This window comes from Stylophora pistillata, chromosome 14 (assembly GCF_964205215.1).
Source record: "Stylophora pistillata chromosome 14, jaStyPist1.2, whole genome shotgun sequence".
Taxonomy (NCBI): Eukaryota; Metazoa; Cnidaria; class Anthozoa; order Scleractinia; family Pocilloporidae; genus Stylophora; species Stylophora pistillata.
The window spans coordinates 19,417,857-19,437,781 of NC_142532.1; the positions used below are offsets into that span (position 1 = coordinate 19,417,857).

General features: G+C 39.7%; 1 protein-coding gene across 4 annotated transcripts in view; it reads left to right on the forward strand.

Annotated features, from left to right (window-relative positions):
- Positions 1 to 19,925, forward strand: part of LOC111333363 (1-phosphatidylinositol 3-phosphate 5-kinase) — a 39,299-nt gene that overhangs the window by 5,873 nt on the left and 13,501 nt on the right. For 3 of the 4 annotated variants that reach the window (XM_088745453.1, XM_088745455.1, XM_088745456.1), the window contains exons 5-24: positions 818 to 938; positions 1,544 to 1,768; positions 3,066 to 3,096; positions 3,653 to 3,750; positions 4,442 to 4,752; positions 5,364 to 5,478; positions 6,201 to 6,398; positions 7,514 to 7,699; positions 8,247 to 8,366; positions 8,862 to 9,782; positions 10,480 to 10,583; positions 11,356 to 11,427; positions 11,964 to 12,135; positions 12,660 to 12,838; positions 13,170 to 13,283; positions 14,549 to 14,660; positions 15,301 to 15,512; positions 15,983 to 16,097; positions 16,584 to 17,744; positions 18,447 to 18,618. In XM_088745453.1, the coding sequence (XP_088601579.1) occupies positions 818 to 938; positions 1,544 to 1,768; positions 3,066 to 3,096; positions 3,653 to 3,750; positions 4,442 to 4,752; positions 5,364 to 5,478; positions 6,201 to 6,398; positions 7,514 to 7,699; positions 8,247 to 8,366; positions 8,862 to 9,782; positions 10,480 to 10,583; positions 11,356 to 11,427; positions 11,964 to 12,135; positions 12,660 to 12,838; positions 13,170 to 13,283; positions 14,549 to 14,660; positions 15,301 to 15,512; positions 15,983 to 16,097; positions 16,584 to 17,744; positions 18,447 to 18,618 (4,739 nt within the window). The remainder of the gene's footprint in view (positions 1 to 817; positions 939 to 1,543; positions 1,769 to 3,065; positions 3,097 to 3,652; positions 3,751 to 4,441; positions 4,753 to 5,363; positions 5,479 to 6,200; positions 6,399 to 7,513; positions 7,700 to 8,246; positions 8,367 to 8,861; positions 9,783 to 10,479; positions 10,584 to 11,355; positions 11,428 to 11,963; positions 12,136 to 12,659; positions 12,839 to 13,169; positions 13,284 to 14,548; positions 14,661 to 15,300; positions 15,513 to 15,982; positions 16,098 to 16,583; positions 17,745 to 18,446; positions 18,619 to 19,925) is intronic. The other variant, XM_088745454.1, reaches the window with a different exon arrangement.

Consider the following 19,925-nt stretch of genomic DNA (forward strand, 5'->3'; position numbering starts at 1 on the left):
GAGAATTTGGTTTTAGATCAATTATTAATCCCCTCATTGATTTGTTTCTTTATTCTTGTCTCTTATCTGCATAGTATTGTATCAATATTGTTGAAGAAATTCTGTCTTAGGGGAGTCAAAGGACTGGAAAAAAATGATTTAACTATTTAACTTCCAGAGGTGATTAACATGTAACTTCTCCCTATGATATCCATACATGATCCAGCAAATGGGTAATGAGAATACTCAAACTTATCAGATAGAAGTTCCCTTGATTGAACACCAAATTCTCAGAACCAATTTACAAGGAAATGTGTAGCAACTAGAGGGGAGAATTCATAATCAGATCTTGGGAGTTAGAGGGTTAAGTTCTTTTTGATAACTTAGTAGCTCATTCAAATTGTAAAAATTCCAAATTTTTCACCAAGAAGAGGAAAATATTTAATAAGAAAATAGAAACAATCATAACAAGTAGGACAATAGATCATTTCCGAGATCCCCCACTCTTGACTCCTGACCCATTTTAATGGGTTTTACTTTATCAGTGCAAAGTGAGGTACACTTTTAACAACTGCTAAATTCTCAGTTTCAACAACAACAACAACAAACTGTATTCATTAATTCACAAATTATAATTTCATGTTAGCTTCCATCCGCATAATAGAAAAGTCTAATCGAGGCAGGGGAAGAGACGCACAAGTTTATAGAGAGGAAAAGACTAAGAATATTTTACAAATAGTACCAGCTGTCGCACAATGAAATTATGGTATCAGTTAAAAATATTGTTAAGATACAAAATACAGTTTTAACTACTTTATCTATAATTTATATTGTTTAGACAACAAGCAGTTATGATAGGACAAGGGTTACTGGAGTCTGGCTGGCTCGAACCTGTTCCAAACACTCGTGATGGAGGAGCGGTATTCAAAGATGAATACATTCTCTACCAGCCCGGAGTTGTAAGTATATGATTAACCTTGCTCTGTACCCATTTCCTTTATTTTTACCCAAGTAGTGTATGGATTTGTAATTCTTAAGAGAGAAAGAATGATTGTATTACGATGACAAAAATTATGTTTGGTGAGCGCAGTAGTGAATGCATTGGACGTGCAATCCGGAAGTCCTCGTTACGAGTCCGGCTGTGAACACCCGCAGGATTTGATTCTCGGTAGGAAAATGTTCAAATCCAAGGTCTCGTTTAACAATTACATTGCAGTCAAACTGGTTTGCCTCCCGGCATATGGCCTTTTCAACCATGTCGAGTATGATTGGACTTATCTACCCCATTACATGAAATTGTCGCGACAGCATAATTTCGCGATTTTTATGTGCGCATATTTCGTGATGCCTACATTTTGCGATTTTTCGAAAATTTTGTATTTTGAAGGAGAGGAGCATTGAGTCTATTTTTTTTTTTTTTTTTTTGGAATCGTGAAATTGGCGAAATTTACTCGTTGCGAAAATATGATGTAATATGGTATATATTTGCAGTTTTTTGTATTTTAAATCTTTGTGCAAAGAACTGTTTGGTCACCAGTAATTAATTTCATCTTTATTTTCAAAGGCTGCGGGGCGTGAGATTTCCGCCAGGAGATCATCTCTATACTGGTCAGATGCAGACAAGTGTGGCGACAAAAATGAGCCATTGAACGAGAGTGACGAGTTTCAGAACATTCCGGAAAATGTCGATGATGATAATGATGAAATGGTGCCGCACTGGTTCCGACAACTGGAGCAACACGGAGTGGAATCAGCTATTGAAGAGTTGGACGCTAGTTTCGGTAATGAAGTAAGTTGTCAATTTTCATCTCATTTGAAAAGCTTAGAATCAAAATTTCCCATCTAGTGTTTGGTTTTATTGAAGTCGTTCCAAAGTGGCTTAGATTTCGAATGCATTTTGTTTTGAATGACGGTAGTGGTTTGTTTTATTGAAGATGTTCCAAAGTGGCTTAGATTTTGGATGCATTTTGTTTTGAATGACGGTAGATTTCATTCAATGAAAATATGAAAATAAATGTGGTCTAACATTTTGATGTTGTCTCCAGCAAGCCTAATGATATGTACGGTCAGTGAATATACTTCATGCGTCATAGATTGGTCATGTGGTCTAAAATGGGTAAACAACAGTCGCGGCTACAGTAAAGCGTAGGGAATAGTACACTTTCGTTGCGTCTGCCACAACATTTCCACAAATTTGAACTTTTCTTTTCATAAATACACCGAGTATTATAATTTGTAGAAGTTAAGTATGCATTCAATATTTCTTGAACTTCTAGTCGCACGGATGAGTTTTAATCTGCATGAGTCAATAGCCAGAAACCCGGAAAAATTATTTTGTCACGTCTCGATTTCTAAATGTCAGGGTTGTTTTCAGTTTCTTTTAAAACAAATGTGGATTTTTAGAACAAAATAAGATCAAAACAAAGACTTGGAAAAATGTTGATAAACATTTTCCCTCGGCTGATGATAACTTAATTTAGTTATATGAACTAACTTGAAATTGTAAATTTGCCACCGTAAAGAGTTAAAATGCTCACGTTTCGAGCGTTAGCCCTTTGCCTTTCGCTCTGGCGAAGGGCTAACGCTCGAAACGTCAGCTTTTTAATTCTTTACGGTGGCCAATTTACAATTCCAACTTAGTTGATATAACCAAATTACCTTGTTACCACTATCGACGCAGCACCACAGTTTCTTTAGAAACTTACCCCCTTCATTCATTTGATGATAACTTTAAACCATACTCAGGTAGACATGATTCTGAACTTTATTCTGACTTTGTGTCATTTTTTTTTTTAATAAACTAAGTACTCCAAAAAATTTCCTCTTACTTATTAATTTGCTTAATTGTGCTTCTTTTTTTTGCTTCAAAATGCAAAAAAAAAAAAAAAACTGTTGTTGCCCATAACATCTGAACTCTGGAAGCAAGCAGTATTATCTTGAAAGCACTGTATACATCAAAATATAATCAAGAGTTTACCCTGCAGTGCTTTTATACTTCGGCATTACTCTTTTTTTTTTTTCTGTTTCAAACTTTTTTCTTTTCAATTTGGTTCAATGTCTGAGGTTTGTTTGTGTTTATCTTTCAGGCACCTGGAAAAATAAACAACCATAAAACAGGTATTCTGATCACTGCACTAGAAGTACCTTTTTTCGAGTGGGTCAGCATTTTTCCTCACCGCGTTAAAAAAAAAAAAACAGAATTGTAATTAGGCTCGCATTCTTGAGTCTTTGTTCCTCCCTGAGAATAAATCACATCTCTTGGGTGCATTTTATGCACAGTGGCTACACAGCAAGCCTAAATTCCATTTGAATGATCGTGAATCACAAGCAGTGAGCAAGGAGCCATGCTGTAAATGTATCATTGCTAGCCTTAATTAGGCTCTCAGTCAGGAAAGACGAACAAAAAAGGGGTGTGCAATAAAATCGCCGCGTTCGCTTATTGAGAGCCTGGTACAGGCTCAACTTTTGCCAAATCTGATTTGATATTCAATTTAATTTTGATTTACTTTGAGAAGAGAACGTAGCTCCCGGTTTAGTGGTCTGGCCTTGTCATTGTTTATACAGGCCCCCATTTAAATCAGCTTTGAGCGGAACTGGGCCAGCCTGTCGAAACGTCGCAAATACATACAATACATACATAAATACATTTTATTTTAATTTTGTCATGTTAAAGGACTAAAACTGCTGGACCTTGACTTGGTGAATGGCGTCACTACGGAGGAGGAAGACAACGGGATGTCACTCAAAGTTGACTTGCATCATTTTGGAGAGGTGTGCATGCGCACTTTACCCTTTCACTCTCAAGATCTAAATTTGAATTCTTTACACTATTTTACGTAATTTCTCACAATTTAAGATCGAAGAATTTGGTGTCAAAGCCTTTTGACATGAACGTGTAAGCGGATTCCATACGTGCAAAACTTTTTGTTTAGTTCTTTTTTTAAGTTATATTAAGTTTTGAAACGTTTTTTAATCAGTTCCTATTGTTATAGGTACTATACTATATATAAATATATATATATATATTTATATATGGTATAGTATGCAGTTATATAGTATGCACTATATATAAATATATATATATATATTTATATATAGTATAGTATGCAGTTATATATATATATATATATATATGGTTTATATTTAATGGTTTTAGAAGTCATATTGAAAACAAAACCTCATTAAAATTAACTTTCAACGCACTTTAAAACACGCCTACTACTTTTCTTTTTTTTTTTGTAGTAGACGTTGAAAACTAATTTTAATGAGGTTTTGTTTTCAATATGATAATGAATGATACTTTCTTAGCTTCGATAATCAAAATTTCGCAAAAATGGTTTTAGAAGTATTTTATCGAAATGTTTTATAGTTAAATGCTTTTCTTAATCACTTCTTCATAGATACAGTGATGTATTAATTTTACACCTCTGGTAACTTCAACAATTTGATTCCTCCATTTCAGCAAGGAAAACTTAACACAACATCTTCAGATGCGAATGGCGAAGCAAAAGCATCGCAGCTTTCCCTGATCACTGACGTTCCCCCACCCCCACTGGAACAATATGTGTACAATGAAGGATACCCATACACTCCTTTGAGACCAAGCAACAAGAAGAATCAAGAAGAGTTGGTGTTGAGCAGCAGCAATACTCCGGATGAGATCTTCAGTGGTGCTATGATAGCAAGAAAGATCGGCGTGGACCGAGCTCCAGCATCTGAGCTGGGAGACCTCAGAGAAGACAACGGAGAGAGGTTGGCCATGGAACGACTGAGGTAGGTTGAGTTCTTCACGGTAATATATGGGTAGAAAAGCGTTGTATTCTAGTGGAAGGCTGTTCGATTGAGTGTCTTAATACCCAACCCAACAGCCAATCAGAAGAGAGGAAAGTATGACAGGGAGCGAATGAGATCTCAAAGTGCTCAAAGTGCCTAAAGCGCGGGAAAACGCGGGTGAACAAAACGTTGGTCTTGTTTCAAATCTGATTGGTTGTGAAGATGACGCGATTTTTCTGAACCAATCACATAGCAAAGTAAAGCAAAACCAAAACAACAAGGTGTGTCCTTCACCATATTGAAATGTGGATTCTTAGTGTGATTCAGCCGCTTAAACTGATTTGATTCGAGTTGTTAGTCGAATGAGCCTCCATCTCAGTACACGAGCGTAAATTAACGGTATACAGGATTTCAACCTCGACGTTCTCAAAGTTGCAGATCATAAAGAGTTCGCGAGGAATGAAGTTTGAATCGTCAGAAAAAAACTCGAGGGAATTTACCAGGAAAGACTCGTGGGAACTCGTTGTTTTCAAGAGATTCAAACGCGGCATTGCTGTTTTAATCCGTACACTATAGTTCATGTTAGTGTAGGTTATCTTTTTCTTTTCCAGGACTTCTCACGCGTTCCATTTGAACATACTGCTGGAGCAGCTACTGAAGGATGCTGGGTTATCAGTTGATTGGAAAGATACCATACTACCCCTGGTAAAAAGAGTTAGTGAGCAGGTAACAAAAAGAAAAGGCTGCGAGCATCTAATTTCTCCATACAATATCACTTCTGAATCACGCATTCAGGTCATGAGATTAAAGGAAATGATCACCAACTGAAGAAGCTCTTGGTTGTTAAACAAATTCTCCTTGTCAGCACCTTAGGAAATGAATAGAGAACAGTATGGAGAATATGCATACTGATGTTAAAGTGTACAGAGTTAACTGCTTGTATAACTTGTTCAGAACTCTTTGAACAGGCTCGAACATGTCGGTTATAAAAGCAAAAAATGGCAGGCCCGAGGAACAGGGTATGACGAGTAGGGTATAGCAAATAGTTTTTGCAGCGCGCGGGAAAACATACGTTGAATTTACAAACAGCCTTCTATCTAAAAATTACTTAAGATGGAAAATTTTCACTTTTCCCTCAGGAGACTCCACGAAGAACAAAAGTTTGTATTCCTCTTCTAAATCAACAGAAGGTTTTTTTTTATCTTGAATTGAACATGCTATTTTTCTAATTGGTGATTTGTAGATTTGAAAAATGGGGTGATAACGTTAGGTTTCCTCGATTTTAACTGGGTAATACCCTGTTCCGAGTGTGCAGTCAGAAAAACGATAGCGTAGGAGAGAATATACGAGGGGGTTTGGATCGGGGGCCTGGAACAGGCTCTATCCGATCACGTGATGCGTTTAGACCAATCATACGTTCACTTCGGTTTTTTTTTTTTATTACTCAGGTGACTCCCGATGTTCGTAAAGACGATGATATGAACATATGCGAGTATGTGAAGTTCAAAAAGATTCCTGGTGGAAATAAAAGTGACTGTGAAGTGATCAGTGGTGTTGTGTTCACCAAGAACATCGCGAATAAAAAGATGGCCTCCGTGCTGAGTAATCCTAAAATTCTGGTCCTTAGGTGCGCTATTGATTATCAGGTGAGTGACGTTCAGACATCGCAGATCATTAACTCTTTGACCCACTAATAGTGACCAGCATCTAATTTCTCCTTACAATATCACCCCAGAATCACACATTAAGGTCAGGAGAATAAAGGAAATGATCACCAACTGAATATGCTCTTGATTGTTAAACAAATTCTCCTTGTCAGCGCCTTAGAAAATCTATAGAGAACAGTATGGAGAATACGCATACTGATGTTAGGGTGTAAAGGGTGAATAATATTGTGAAGTGCCTAATATTGTTTAACCGCCTCCCGGTTAGCTCAATGGATAGAGCGCTGGACTGTTGTGCGGGAGGTCGAGGGTTGAAAAAAACAAATAATTGAGAAGAATATGCTACCTTTCTTTAACATCAAGAAATGATTAGATATTCTAGTCTTCTCGGATGGGGACGAATAAATGGAGGTCCCATCTCCTGCAGGGTTAGGGGCAGGAGACGTTAATTTCCCACGCACGAGATTACTGTGTGATGGATGTCCTCCCCTGGGCTGGGATGGGTGGGTAACAGGACCTCCACTGATACCAGTGTTTACTACACTGAAGGGGCTATCCTGTATAAATATAGATGTCTACTCTACTCTACTGAAACTCGGGTTATTTTGTTGATCCATGCAGTTTTTCAGTAGCTTTTGTATATGATTATAATAGTGTTTGGTTCGACTTGAGAATCAAACTTCCTTGACTGTGCTCGTGCATGCAATAAGTTCAGTAGAGGTGAGCATTTTTAGGGATGGCACAAGTGGTCAAATAGGTTTTTTGAGACAACATCCTCTTTAACCCTTGAATTCCTATGGGTGACCAAGACGTAATTTCTCCTTACGACATCAACACAAAATCAAGCAGATAAGTGATGAGAATACAGAAAAATGTCAATTAGGGGTTTATTAGTTGATCCAACACCACCAATCTAAAATCTTAAGAATTGTGTGGGAAACAGTAAAGAGAATTGCTACTGTGATCTTGGGAGTAAAAGAGTTAAAAAAATTTTTGAGAGTAGGAGGGTAAGTGTAGCTCTAAATCGGTAAATCTCTGTATCTTTGGTATTTCTTTCCTGTTCAGTTCGTTATCAATGTAATATTTCTCTATTTTAGCGCAATGAAAATCGCCTGGCTTCTCTGGATCCGCTTATCCTCCAAGAATCCGAGTTTCTCAAGAACTTCGTGGCTCGAGTGCTTTCTTTACGACCCAATATCCTGTTGGTGGAGAAAAGTGTTTCACGCCTGGCACAGGAAAATCTTCTGGAAAGGGGGATCACGCTTGTCTTGAATGTTAAACCAGTAAGTTCATCAAGAAAGATAACTCAGTGCATTGATTTGGCTGTACTTCGTTAGGGCGTTTTTCGATCGAGTGTCGTAAAACCAAAGTAATCACAGCGACCGATCAGAAAAAAGGTTACATCATCATTAGCCAAGGAGAACTCGAAATTGCCTGAAGCGCGGGAAAACGCGGCTGACCAAATCGTGATTGTTTTTAGAATTCATCTGATTGGTTGAGAGGATGGTGCGAGTTTTCCGGACCAATCACAGAGCAGAATTACGAAAAACCAAAGCAATCTCAGACTACATTCGACTCTCACTTGAAAATTGCTCTGTCTGCCTGTTGCCGAAAACTCGCGCCTTTCTTTCAACCAATCAATGCAAATAATTCAGATCCTAACTTTGTCTTTCGCGTTTTCTTGCGCGTCAAGCAGATGGCTTCTTTTTACCACGAGCACCTACTGGCGCTTTGTTTTATTTTAAATTTCTGGATTAAGAATTTGCCAGACCTTGAAAATGCATGTTTCGTGTGCGGTACGAAATTCATCTTACGACTTGGTCATTTCAGAATGTGATTGAGCGTATCGCGAGGTGTACCCGAGCTGAAGTTCTTCGTTCCATGGAGCAGCTCAGTCGACCACAACTGGGCACTTGCCAGTCATTCAGAATACAGAGATATACTCTTAAGGTAAAACTCGTAAGATGTTCTTGCTATTTTTGTTACTCTTCTTTTTTGTAGTCTATTTTAAAATGCTATTTTTGTAGAAAATCTCTTTGGTTTTTCGAATTTCAGTCTGTCTGTCTGTCTGACTGACTAACCATCTGTATCCGTACTCGCTACTCAGTGCAACAAATGACCTGTCACTGCGACGCTTAACGCAGAGTCCACCATTGTATTCCCTTTGTATGGCTTCAGTGCGTGGCAAAAGTAGTTGGCACGTCTCCCCTTAGCAAGTGGTCGACAACCCCACTCGACATAATAAACATAAATCTTGTGATTCGTTTTTAATAGTTAAATTGAAAGTCCCCCCCCCCTTTCCTCCCAAACGGAACGGGGAAAGGGGGGTCTAAATGAAAGTTAAATAAAAATTTCAAAAAGCAGTAGAGTGTACCAAGACTTTTGCCACTTGTTGATAAATTACAAGTTTAGAATAATTTCTCATCTCTACTTCATATTTCACAGAATGGAGAGTCCAAGACTCTTATGTTCATTGAAGGCTGCCCAGCTGATCTGGGCTGTACTGTAAACCTACGAGGCGGGAACAGTTTCGCGTTGGCTAAAGTAAAGCGTATCTTTCGACACATGGTGTACGTTGCTTACAGCTTACGACTGGAGCAGCATTTTCTAATGGATGAGTTTGCTATGCCTCCCGACGACAGTCATTTGTTCGAAGAGTGGGAAATGGCGAAGAGGAATTTCGAAAAGAGGTTTAAAGTATGTGAAAAAGAGGTGGATGGGAAAGAGGATTTCAAGGAATTTTGTTCAGAACAGAGTAAGAACTTGTCTAACACGTCTCAGCAGGACACAGTTGAGGGTAGTGAGCTGTTCATGACTGCCTTGAAAAGCACTGTGCTATCCAGTTCGCCGTTTCTGGATTATCCAATCCCGTATTTGCTGACGGAAGCAGGCAGAAATATGCCTCTGAGATCCACGCTTCCACCAGCTATTTACTGGTCGGCGCGGCTTACCTCAGATCAAAGCAGCCGTTCCTTGACCGAAGAGAGACTAGAAGAGTTTGATTTTTCAAAGCATCCTCACCAGCGATGTCTAAGTAAGCTAGTTTGCAAATTAGAACCTCATCCATTGTTGTCAGCATCGTTAACTATGGAACCCGGTGGTATAGTGTTCCAAACATTACTGTCCGACTTTCGTGCACAGGGAGGGCAAATTCATTTGACGAAAAATGGGATGTCTGTGCGTAGGAGTCAAAGCAAATTATTGAAGAGTTTTACCAAGAAGACACCGAATGAGAAGAATACCGAACAAGGCAGGAATCAGGGAAGGTATGATGAAGGAAAGCCTAAAGCCCTAGAAAAAACTGTGGAGTCAAAAGACAAGAAAGATCCGTTCGTTCCAGCAAGTCCGCTGCATTTTAATCGAAAGGTGAGAGGAATATTTGACGATTTATAGGAAGCGAGATTTTCATAATAGAAAATTTTGTGTATAGCTTTCTGTCACGTCCTCAAGTGAAAAAAAAAATTAAGATTGTGGAAATCAACATGAAGTTTTGTCCAATTAACATCAAGTGGATTTATCGTTCTCGGAACGGTTTTTTTTTTTCTTTTCGTAAATTGGTGAATTTCAGTCACGGTGAAAGTGCTTATGAGTTGAATTTTGTTCACGTCGTTTAATTTCACCCTCTGAAAATGTTACCATAATAATATCATGATTACTAAATTGGCAAAATTCGCAGAACATGTTTATGTTTCACGTTTAGACACGTTTGCCGTCATGAAAAACGTGCCGTCGCTTCGCGTATGCGTTGGTCGCTGATCTGCGGGGGGGTATGGCACTAGTCAATGACGTTTTGATGAAAGCCGGTTACAGGCGATGTACAGACAGTTGCGAGATCTCTCGCAGCTGTTTGTTCGACCTCGTTTCCAGGGTCTCTCAACTTCCTGCCCCCCTCCCTCCTGGGGCGGAAAGATGAGAGACCCTGGGAACGAGGTTAATGTCTGTTAGCAGGTTCTCGTCTTTGTGTTTCGCCTTACGGCCACTTTTCCAGGTGCAGCCAGCCATTTATGGAAATATTGTTGAAATCCCTTAGTAATTCTTCATTTGATACATTTTTGTTTTGTAGCAAATGGATTGTTTGGATCCTTATTTCCATCAGAGAATTGCTGTGTTGTTCATCAGTTACTCAAACGAATCGAATAATTCACCTCGGCCGTGCATCAGTCCGTGGTAAGTAACTAGATGAGATCCTTGTTCGCGATACGAAGTGATTTTCATGCGAGTGTCGGAAGTAACGCAGAAATACTTTATCTCCGCTTCATGATTGGTCGACAAAACTCGGGCTACCTTCACGGCTAATCAAATGTAAATCTAAAACCAATTGCAACGTGAGTTTTCCCGCCCTCTTGTGAGTTTTCTTTTCTTTATCTGAGTTCTTATAAGCTTACTGTGGAGTTTTTTTTTTACGGTTGGAGCGACCATTTATCAGTACCTTGGTACAGTGTTATGACATTTGGTCGGGTTGCGCTCTGACCTACTTGGTTTACTCCCAATCAAACTTTACTGATCCTTTGAATGCTAATCAGGCCTCAGCTCTAAGACGAGCTCTTGTTCGGTTTCGACCCGTAGGGTATACCCGTGGGGTATACCCTTGGAGTATACCCGAGGGGTGTACCCGTGGGATATTTATTTAGGTAGGCGTATTCCTTCCAACCCTGATCCTTTTAACCCTAATAGGTTATTCTTTCCACCCTAATTCAGATAAAATAATATCTAAAAAGTTACGCATGCCTAAAATCATACTTGGACAGTTTTATACGCCAGAACTCCATCCTTCTCCCAACCCACACACGCGTAGCTTATATCAGGGAGCACCCTCTTCCCCCCCCCCCCCCGCTTCCAATTGGAAGAAAATTCCCAACTTGTTTTCATGCAGTACAAATAGCAATCCTGTCACGTCTTGCACTTTCCGTTATTTTTATGGTGTGCTGATTCGTTTCAGGGCCGTCTTTATGGAGTTTTACGGACGAAATGATATCACCCTTGGTGGATTTCTGGAGATATACTGCTTCAGGTACAATACTCGTTTTTAGACAGGAGCTAGTTTTGCTCCTTACGTCACGAGGATGCAGTATTTTACGGCTGGTTTTCACTTAAGACAGAGTCACAGTCGCACTCAGAAGTGCAGAGTGACACGATCAAGTGAAACTCAAAACCGACCAAATCGGAAAAAAGATATCGATGCGGCCAACGACTCCTTGAAAAGTGGATTGTCGATATCGTAAGCCATTGCATGGCCTGAGAACTGGCATTGCACTTGGTTGGTTTCTCTGTTTCCTCATGCGTATTCAACAATCTAGTTTTCACTGTATCATAAGCATCGGAGTCATAATGAAGCTGTTCTGTTTCTTCTGACTCTCGCTTATGACTCCATTTTTCGATTTTAACTGGGTGGAAGCGCCCTTAAGGCTCCCACTCCGTCGGCAATAAAAAAAAGCCAGCCTTTTTAACAAAGAAATCACCAAAAAATGAGGGTAAATAGTAGATTAAAAAAATAAATTGTATTAATATATCTGTGAACTTTTTTCAAACACGTGGATTCCTTTCCAGGCCTTCCTACATTTGTCCCAGCCCGAACTGTGACATACCCATGGTGGATCACGTCAGGTACTTCGCGCACGGGACGGGGTCCGTGTACATTCACATGAGGAATCTAGAGTCACCTATCCCAGGATTCCAACACACCGTTCTCACATGGAGCTGGTGCAAAGAATGTAAACAGGTGAGACTGATTGTAAACTGGTTTTAGACTGTACTTAGAATCTGTTAAGCTGTAACTTAAACAAAGATGAGTTTGGAGGGAACGAAGCCGACATCTTGACGAGTGAGGAGTGACGCCTCTTCATTTTGGGTTTTAAAGAAAGGATGAGAAATATAAAAGAAGAAATTCAAATTCGCTCCTCACTCTTTAGTCAATGGGGAAGATAGTTTGGAGGCCCCGTCGTTAGGTGTATTCTGACGTGAAAAGACAGATCTTGTCTTTAGAAAATATTGTTTTCTCTGAGGCCTATCGCAGAACTAAAACGTATCCTGCGGGAGCTAAAAGAAAATGTAAAGAAAAGCAAGAAAAAAAAAGGCAAGGGAAATCAGGAAAGAAAATTTGTTTATCTTGCTGTATTTATCTTATCGAGAAATTACCATATGCCCTCACGGTCCAATTTTCTTCACTTGCGTTCATATCTATATTTAGCGATTGATGTCTGCTAATTTTAATATTCTTAATTTTTTGTTTGTTTGTTTTTCAAGGTAACGCCAATTGTACCCCTCTCCCCTGAAGCATGGGCATTGTCGTTTGCAAAGTATCTGGAATTGAGATTTTACGCAGGAAACTACAAGCGTCGAGCGAGTGTGGAGCCATGCGGACATTCTCTTCACAAGGATCATTATCAGTACTTCGCTTACGCTAACATGGTAGCTTCCTTCAAGTATGTTTTTGTTTTTGTTTTATTTTGTATTGGTAAAGTTGGCAAACTAAACTGACCCACTTAGCTGCCCAGTTGTGGTAAGGGATTGACATTATTCCTTCTCCACCTGGGTGGGGGCATTAGTTCAGTACATGTTCCCCTCGCCCCCACCCTCACGTGGGTCTCGTGCGTCATAAAGTTTCCCTGACAGCTCGCTGAATCAATTATTTGATTTTGCATATTTGTTATTTTTATCATCTTCATACGCTTTCTGTATAATTGCACTATTTTTCTTCTTGTTGCTCTGATTTATATTGACGTAGTGATGTTTACTATTGTGTTACTATCGTAGGTACCGCCCTATCAAACTGTTTGAGATTGCCATCCCCCCGCCACAGATTTTTATTCAAGAAAAAACAAGAGATGCCAGTTTTTGGATCGGCGACTTGCGTGCCATGACAACAAGGTAGGATCATGTGACATGACAACAAGTCAAGATCATGTGACATGACAACAAGTTAAGATCATGTGACATGACAACAAGGTAAGATCATGTGACGTGACAACAAGGTAAGATCATGTGACATGACAACAAGGTAAGATCATGTGACATGACTTCAAGGTGAGATCATGTGACATGACAACAAGGTAAGATCATGTGACATGACTTCAAGGTAAGATCATGTGACGTGAGTGTACAAAATAATGTTTTATTAGCCAACTGGACTCTCTCAGTATTCTAAGCCCAGTAATAATTGTAAAAATACATGTATAGCGCCAAATCCACTCATAGACAACTTTCATAAATGGCTGCCGGATTAATATTCTCTTGTTCAAATTTAAATTAGTCCTTCTGGCCTCGTTTGAGATACTGTATTCTTTTGAATTTTGTACTGGAGAACGAGGCCAGAAAGGCTAATTTGAATTTAAACAAAAGAATATTAATCCGGCAGCCATTTATGAAAGTGGTCTATTGTCCATGGCGCTTTACATTAAAGATTATTAAAAGCTAAAAGAAAGTGAGAAATATCGGAATAAACTAAGCTAAAATTCTAAGATAATCAAAGATATTTATCATCTTAAAATTAAAACTGTTAAAAAATATACGTTTTTACATGTCTTTAAAACTTTCAATTGAAGAACTAGATCTAGTTCATAGAGTTTCATAATCTTGGTGCCGCCACAGCAAACATTAATAATGGCAGAGTTTATCTCGATTTTAAGAGCATGAAGTGATCAGAGTTATGCCTCTTGCTTCACCCGCTTCCTTGAGGGAATTTCTTACATTAGGATCCATTTATATACTTTTAAGAGATGCACTTTAGGAGCCAAGTTTCTTGCCCAAGAACTCAACACAATGACTCGGTCAGGTCTCTCCTAAAAAATTCTTTCTCTCCCCTGCCTTCCGCTTCCATTAAAATCAAGGACGGTAGCCATAGTTTTCGCTAAGAAAATACTCAGCACTTGTTCGCCAAAATTACGCCTGTTCTGTAGGCTATTTATCGGCTAAGTCTTTCTTGTATGGAGATGGAGCAGTGTTATAGAGATAACGATATTGGACAGCAATTCCCTTAAACCTTTTCGGAGAGTGGAGACCTCAAGAAGTTTTTCATGCGAACACACCTTTTCAGTTTTTTTTCCCCTCCCTTAAAGTTTCTGTTATCTCGTTACCCTTAACATTCTATGCATATATCTTTTCAGCAGTTAAACATTCTTCTATTTCCTTTCCAGAGGCGACACGGTATTCGCTGCGATTTCTGATCGCCTTGAGTCCCTAAAAGATTACCCCATTATTTTGCCCGAGCGCCAAGCGAGGATACAACAGCTGTTCATAACACTCAGTGTAAGGACTCCGGAGTTTTTTTAATTACAAAATACAAATTGGTTTTATATGGATAGTCCGCAATGCGCTAGAAGTCCAACCGTGTTTTTTTCATCTTGAAATACAGGAAATGCCTTCTCTGCTGCTGAGAATATTCACATAGCCCTGATATAGCCAGTATTGTGCAGTTGTTCGTTTCATCGGAATTCCGGAAATTGAGTGTAGAAAGTTTCAATCATCGCGTATTAACTCTTCGAACCCTAACATCAGTATGCATATTCTCCATACTGTTCTCTATACATTTCCTAAGGTGCTGGCAAGGAGAATTTGTTTAACAATCAAGAGCCTTTTAAGTTGGTGATCATTTCCTTTATTCTCCTGACCTTAATGTGTGATTCTGGGGTGACATTGTAAGGAGAAATGAGGTGCTAGTCACTCTTAAGGATTAAAGGATTCATTTGATTTCTACTGCTTCAGACATTTTGACAGACGAATAGGTTTGACTAGAACGTCTGTGTTTCTCTTTCAGGGAACTTGAGTGTTGATTTCGACATCTAAGGAAAGATGTTTCAGTTGTGTTAATGTTGTCTATTAACCGTCATAGAATTATGTTTACAAAGCATTAGTTTACGAAGCATTATGTCCCACTTGTCTTTCCTAGGACGAGCACAAACGTTTCTTGGAACAAATTGAAATCGTGGAAAAGAAAGCGGCCAGTCTTCAAGAGCTAGATAATCCGCTGGCCATGGAGGACGTGGGCACCTGTGAACACCTGGCTCCAGAAGATAGACTGGCGTTAGAGTACGTCATAGCAAGCAGCTTGAATAGTCTCAAGAAAATCCTATGTGAAGCAGTTGAGAGTTGGAACAATACGTAAGAATCGCGTCTTGAGATTGCTTCATTTACTTTAGTGTATCGTTAGGAACTGCACGCAATAGTCCCTTTTACAGTTGTGGGCTTGGTGGCCAGGCCTTTGAACAGGAGTGAGGCTAAGGGTGACCCTGTTGTGATAGAGACCTGTATCTAGTTAGCATGATAACAAAGTAATTTGCATTTGAAAAGCAGCAACATCTGTATCATAACAAGGTCACCCTTAGCCTCACTCCTGTTCAAAGGCTTGGCCACCAAGCCCACAACTGTAAAAATGACTATTGAGGTTTTTATATTTATTCAAGTGGGGAAAGATATAACATCGTAAATTGGTTTATTGCTCAATTATTCAACCTCGTTGCCACTGCCGCTCTCTTCCCCTCGAAGAAGAAAGAAAGAGGGCCCTGGGAATGAGTCTGTAGGTTATTAATAATTTGTGTGTTTTTGTCCATGTTCATGAAAAAAAAATAAAGGTTACAAGAATATGCTCAGGCTGAAAAGAAGAGAAATATCAAATCTATGACTTCTTCTTACAAGGAAGGGAGGCTGTTGTCTTCAGTGCCAAGCGATGCAAAGTCGGTATCCGAGGTAAGGTTTCCTTTGTCTGTTATGATTTCTTTACACAAAGGCACCAAGTTTTGTCCGGGCTCAATATCCCCAGTCGGGTTCGTAATGTAGTGGTTGCTTTGATTGTTCAGGTGATTGTTGAGATATGCACGCTTTGATTGGTCAAGTATTACGTCATGCCACTCCATAATAACCTTGCGCTCGATGATTATGATACTGAAACACTAGTTTCCAGGGAAATGGACGTTGTGCGAGTTCTGAATGTTTTTAAAGAGTAAATAGATAAGATGGAGGGACAAGCAGTTGCTCCAGTAATCGTCTGGCCAATTACAAAGGAACAAGTATTCTCCTCCAGCACCTTTAGTAATATCGATTATTATATGGCTGTGTCTCACAAGGGCTGGGAACTACCGAATTCACGAATTTGATTGGCTGAAATCAATATCGAATAATTCAAACAATAACACTGTGGAATATCTTATTAATTCTTTCTCTTCATATCAACAGCAGCTGTCAAAATCGACTGATCTGATTGGTATACGTGCGTCTGACCTCAGTGTTCCAGATGGAAACCTTAGCCCCGCTATCACCCCCTGGGGATCAAGATCACCATCACCTCACCCCAGCCCTGACACAAACGAAGATGAACCTGAAGTATTGACTAGGGCAGACTTGGAGGTACTCAATGCAACTACTGGTTTTCGACCTATTCAATTCCCTGAGAATGAAACCAGCACTCCTAGAGACTCCCCCACAGCCGGTATATTACCCGTAGGAGGGGTGGTCAAAGGACATTCCATGCCTGAGACGAAAAGGGAGACTCTAGTGAGGGTTGGTCTTGAAAAAGATGTTGAAAGGATTGAACGACCTGCCAACGCGATGAGGGCCTTTGTAACTGTTACACCGAAGCGGGAGGAACCAGAAATCTCTGTTAGATCAAGTAGCGGAGAAGTCGAAGGTGCAGCGGCTTCCTTTGAAAACAAACAGGCTACCGCTAAGGAGCCTTCAGAAGTAAAGATGGAAGGCCTGGAAAATGTTCCAGTGGATGATATGGATATCCGTGCTGAAAGTGATCACTCTGGTGTCAATGTGGGCGGTACGGAGAGGCCAGTGGATGTTGAGGTGGAAGATAATCGGGGGGCAAATCCTGGGGTGCCTTATGGTAACAAGATGGAAGTGGGCAAGGGTCCCTCTGGCGACAGTATGGTCGAAGCAAAAGGTCCTTGTAATGACGAGATGTACGAAGGAACATTGACGAGTGTTTGTGCAGAGAACTCAGGAGGAGGACAGCTAGTTGAAAATGAACTGCACTTTGAAGGCAGTAGAACCACCTCTTGGTACTTTGCTGAAAAAGAGAGCGAGGACGAGGAAACCGATGAAATCTGTAATTCAACTTATGAAGGGAAACAAAATGTAAGTCATGAACAATCTTTAACGTCTCTGGAAGAGAGAAATGAACCTCATGGAACTGAGACCGTAAAGGTAAAGACCACTTTCATACGTGGTCATCGTAGAGTGGCGTCGTCCCCCCCTTTCATTGCTGTATCATCGGAGGAAAACAAGGTTGTTCCGGAGGGGAATTCCACTTTTGCTGTAGGCTGTGTGGAGAGAAGCAGAAGTGACTCTGATTTGAGTTCACATGTTAAACAAGACCTCAATGAGTCTGTGGTGAGATAATAATCCAGACCACTAAGCTTGCTATCAAGTGATCAATATGCAAATTCTCTTTTCAATATCAATACATTTTCTAGCGAACAGAAGATGAGAATGTACAAGCTTATCACCCAGAGGGTATTATACCGATAGATCACTAAGTTCAAGGAGGTCATCCTCCAGGAAATATAAAGTGGCTAGAAGAGAGAATTAAAGATTAGGTCTTGCAAGATAAAAGGGTTAGATAAGAAAGAACTGAGCAAAAGTGCGCAAATTATAATCCTAGAGCAAAATTTTAGTTGTGTAAGATCTACTGGGTGCTCAATGGGACAGAGTGTGCATCAGGCCAGTTTTATTAGACATGTCGCGCCCTTTACGCGCGCTGTTGTATCGACTATTGGGTTCATTTTTCGTGGATTAAATCATATGTTGTCCTTTTTATCTGAGATGTTTCACAAATGGGTATTTCGCTTCTGAAATTATGTAAACTTTGGATTGATTTTTGAATTTTTGTAACAGGACTTCATGTCGCCAAATTCTGTCTAATCATACTCGTGAGTAACAAATCAGACAGCCTCTCCTGGATTGTCTGATTTTGTTTATCACTCCCACGATAGCAGATCGAATTGGACCCCACCCGATCCTATCAAAGATTATCAATTTACCTCGTGTTGATTCTTTCTATTTTTCGTCTTTATGTAATCATGTTGCAATAAGTTGTCAACTGAGAGCAACTCAGAGAATACGATTGAAGATGAAACTGACGCAGGTAGGCGGGGAAATAAAGATAAGAGGGCCATGAACAAAGAAGCAAATGACTCTAATGATGAACGAAGCACGCACGAGGTCAGGAAAGTTAAAACGATACCATCATCGTTGAACAAGAAAAGTGAGTAAATAAACAGTGTTGTTTCTGCTTTACGTTTTTTGAATACGATGGCAATAGGTGTTGGACCGTTTTGTGTAGCAAAATCATTAAGTCAATCTTAACCAGGCACTAGTACAGAATTAACCCGTCATGAATACTGGTTAAGTTCGTTGTCAGTTAGTTTACAGAAGAAGGACGCTCCAGAAACCATACATTTTTTTATCCACCATTATAGTTCACCACTAAATTTTCTCCGGTTCTTATTGGTTTAAATCGATCACATGACGCGATAGTGTTCATCCGTGGAAAGACACTATCAGCCCAGTGCCCGCCCGCGGAAAATACCCGGATGGATAGTGCCCGTCCGCGGAAAATACCTGGATTGATAGTACTCATCCGTGAAAAGTTTTGAATAGTTTGACGGCTGCGAAGTTAGGCAGATCGGACAAACAGTGACTTTTCAATTCTGACAGGTAAAACGTATTATTTAGCCAATGTACGGTTGCGAATTATTGACATTTGTGACAAGCTGTAGGCGCGGAAGAAAATTTAGTGGTGAACAATAAAAACAATAGAGTGTTTATGTCTCGGAACTATCGGTATGATAGTTGCCCCTTGGAAATTTGATGTTCTTAAAACTAACACATTTGTTTTAAGAACATCAAATTTCCGCGGGGCAACTATCAGCCGATAGTTCCTCGACAGAAACAATCTATTGTTTAATTATACACTATGAATAAAATTATGGCCCTAATTTTCTCCACCATCTTGCGCTTTTCGTGTTGTGTTTTGTTGTTTGTGATTTTTGTGTGTGTGTGTTTGTTTATAGATTAGCTGTATTTGCCTTGTTCATTTCTAGCTACACAACTGGTAGGCTATTATTACATAACACCGAAGGTTAATTACTGTCGAAACCAGGCTCTTGTTTGATGCGTTTTGCGCTCACTTAGATTTGTATATGATTGAAAGTCGCATATCTTGCTCTAACCAATCAGAAAAAACATGCATTTTCGTGAGCCAATTGCAATTCAAACCAAATTATACACCTGGTTGTTTTAAAGCCCTGTTCCCCCGCAAGGTATGGACTGCATCTCTCCTCACCTTTTGCACGTTTGCCATGGTTGGCGCAATCACACTTTTCATAAAAGTGCTATCGCCACGTTTTCCCGCGCTTTAGAGGCACGTGAAGCACTTTCCGTCGTTGGCGTAAGCTGCCTCGTCCTCCTTCGCTTTCTGATTGAATTGATTGGTTTATTTTGCAGCGTGTCTGTTCTGATTGGTTGAATTTAATTTGCTTTAACTAAGTGTTGTGAGATACCTTTTGAAAA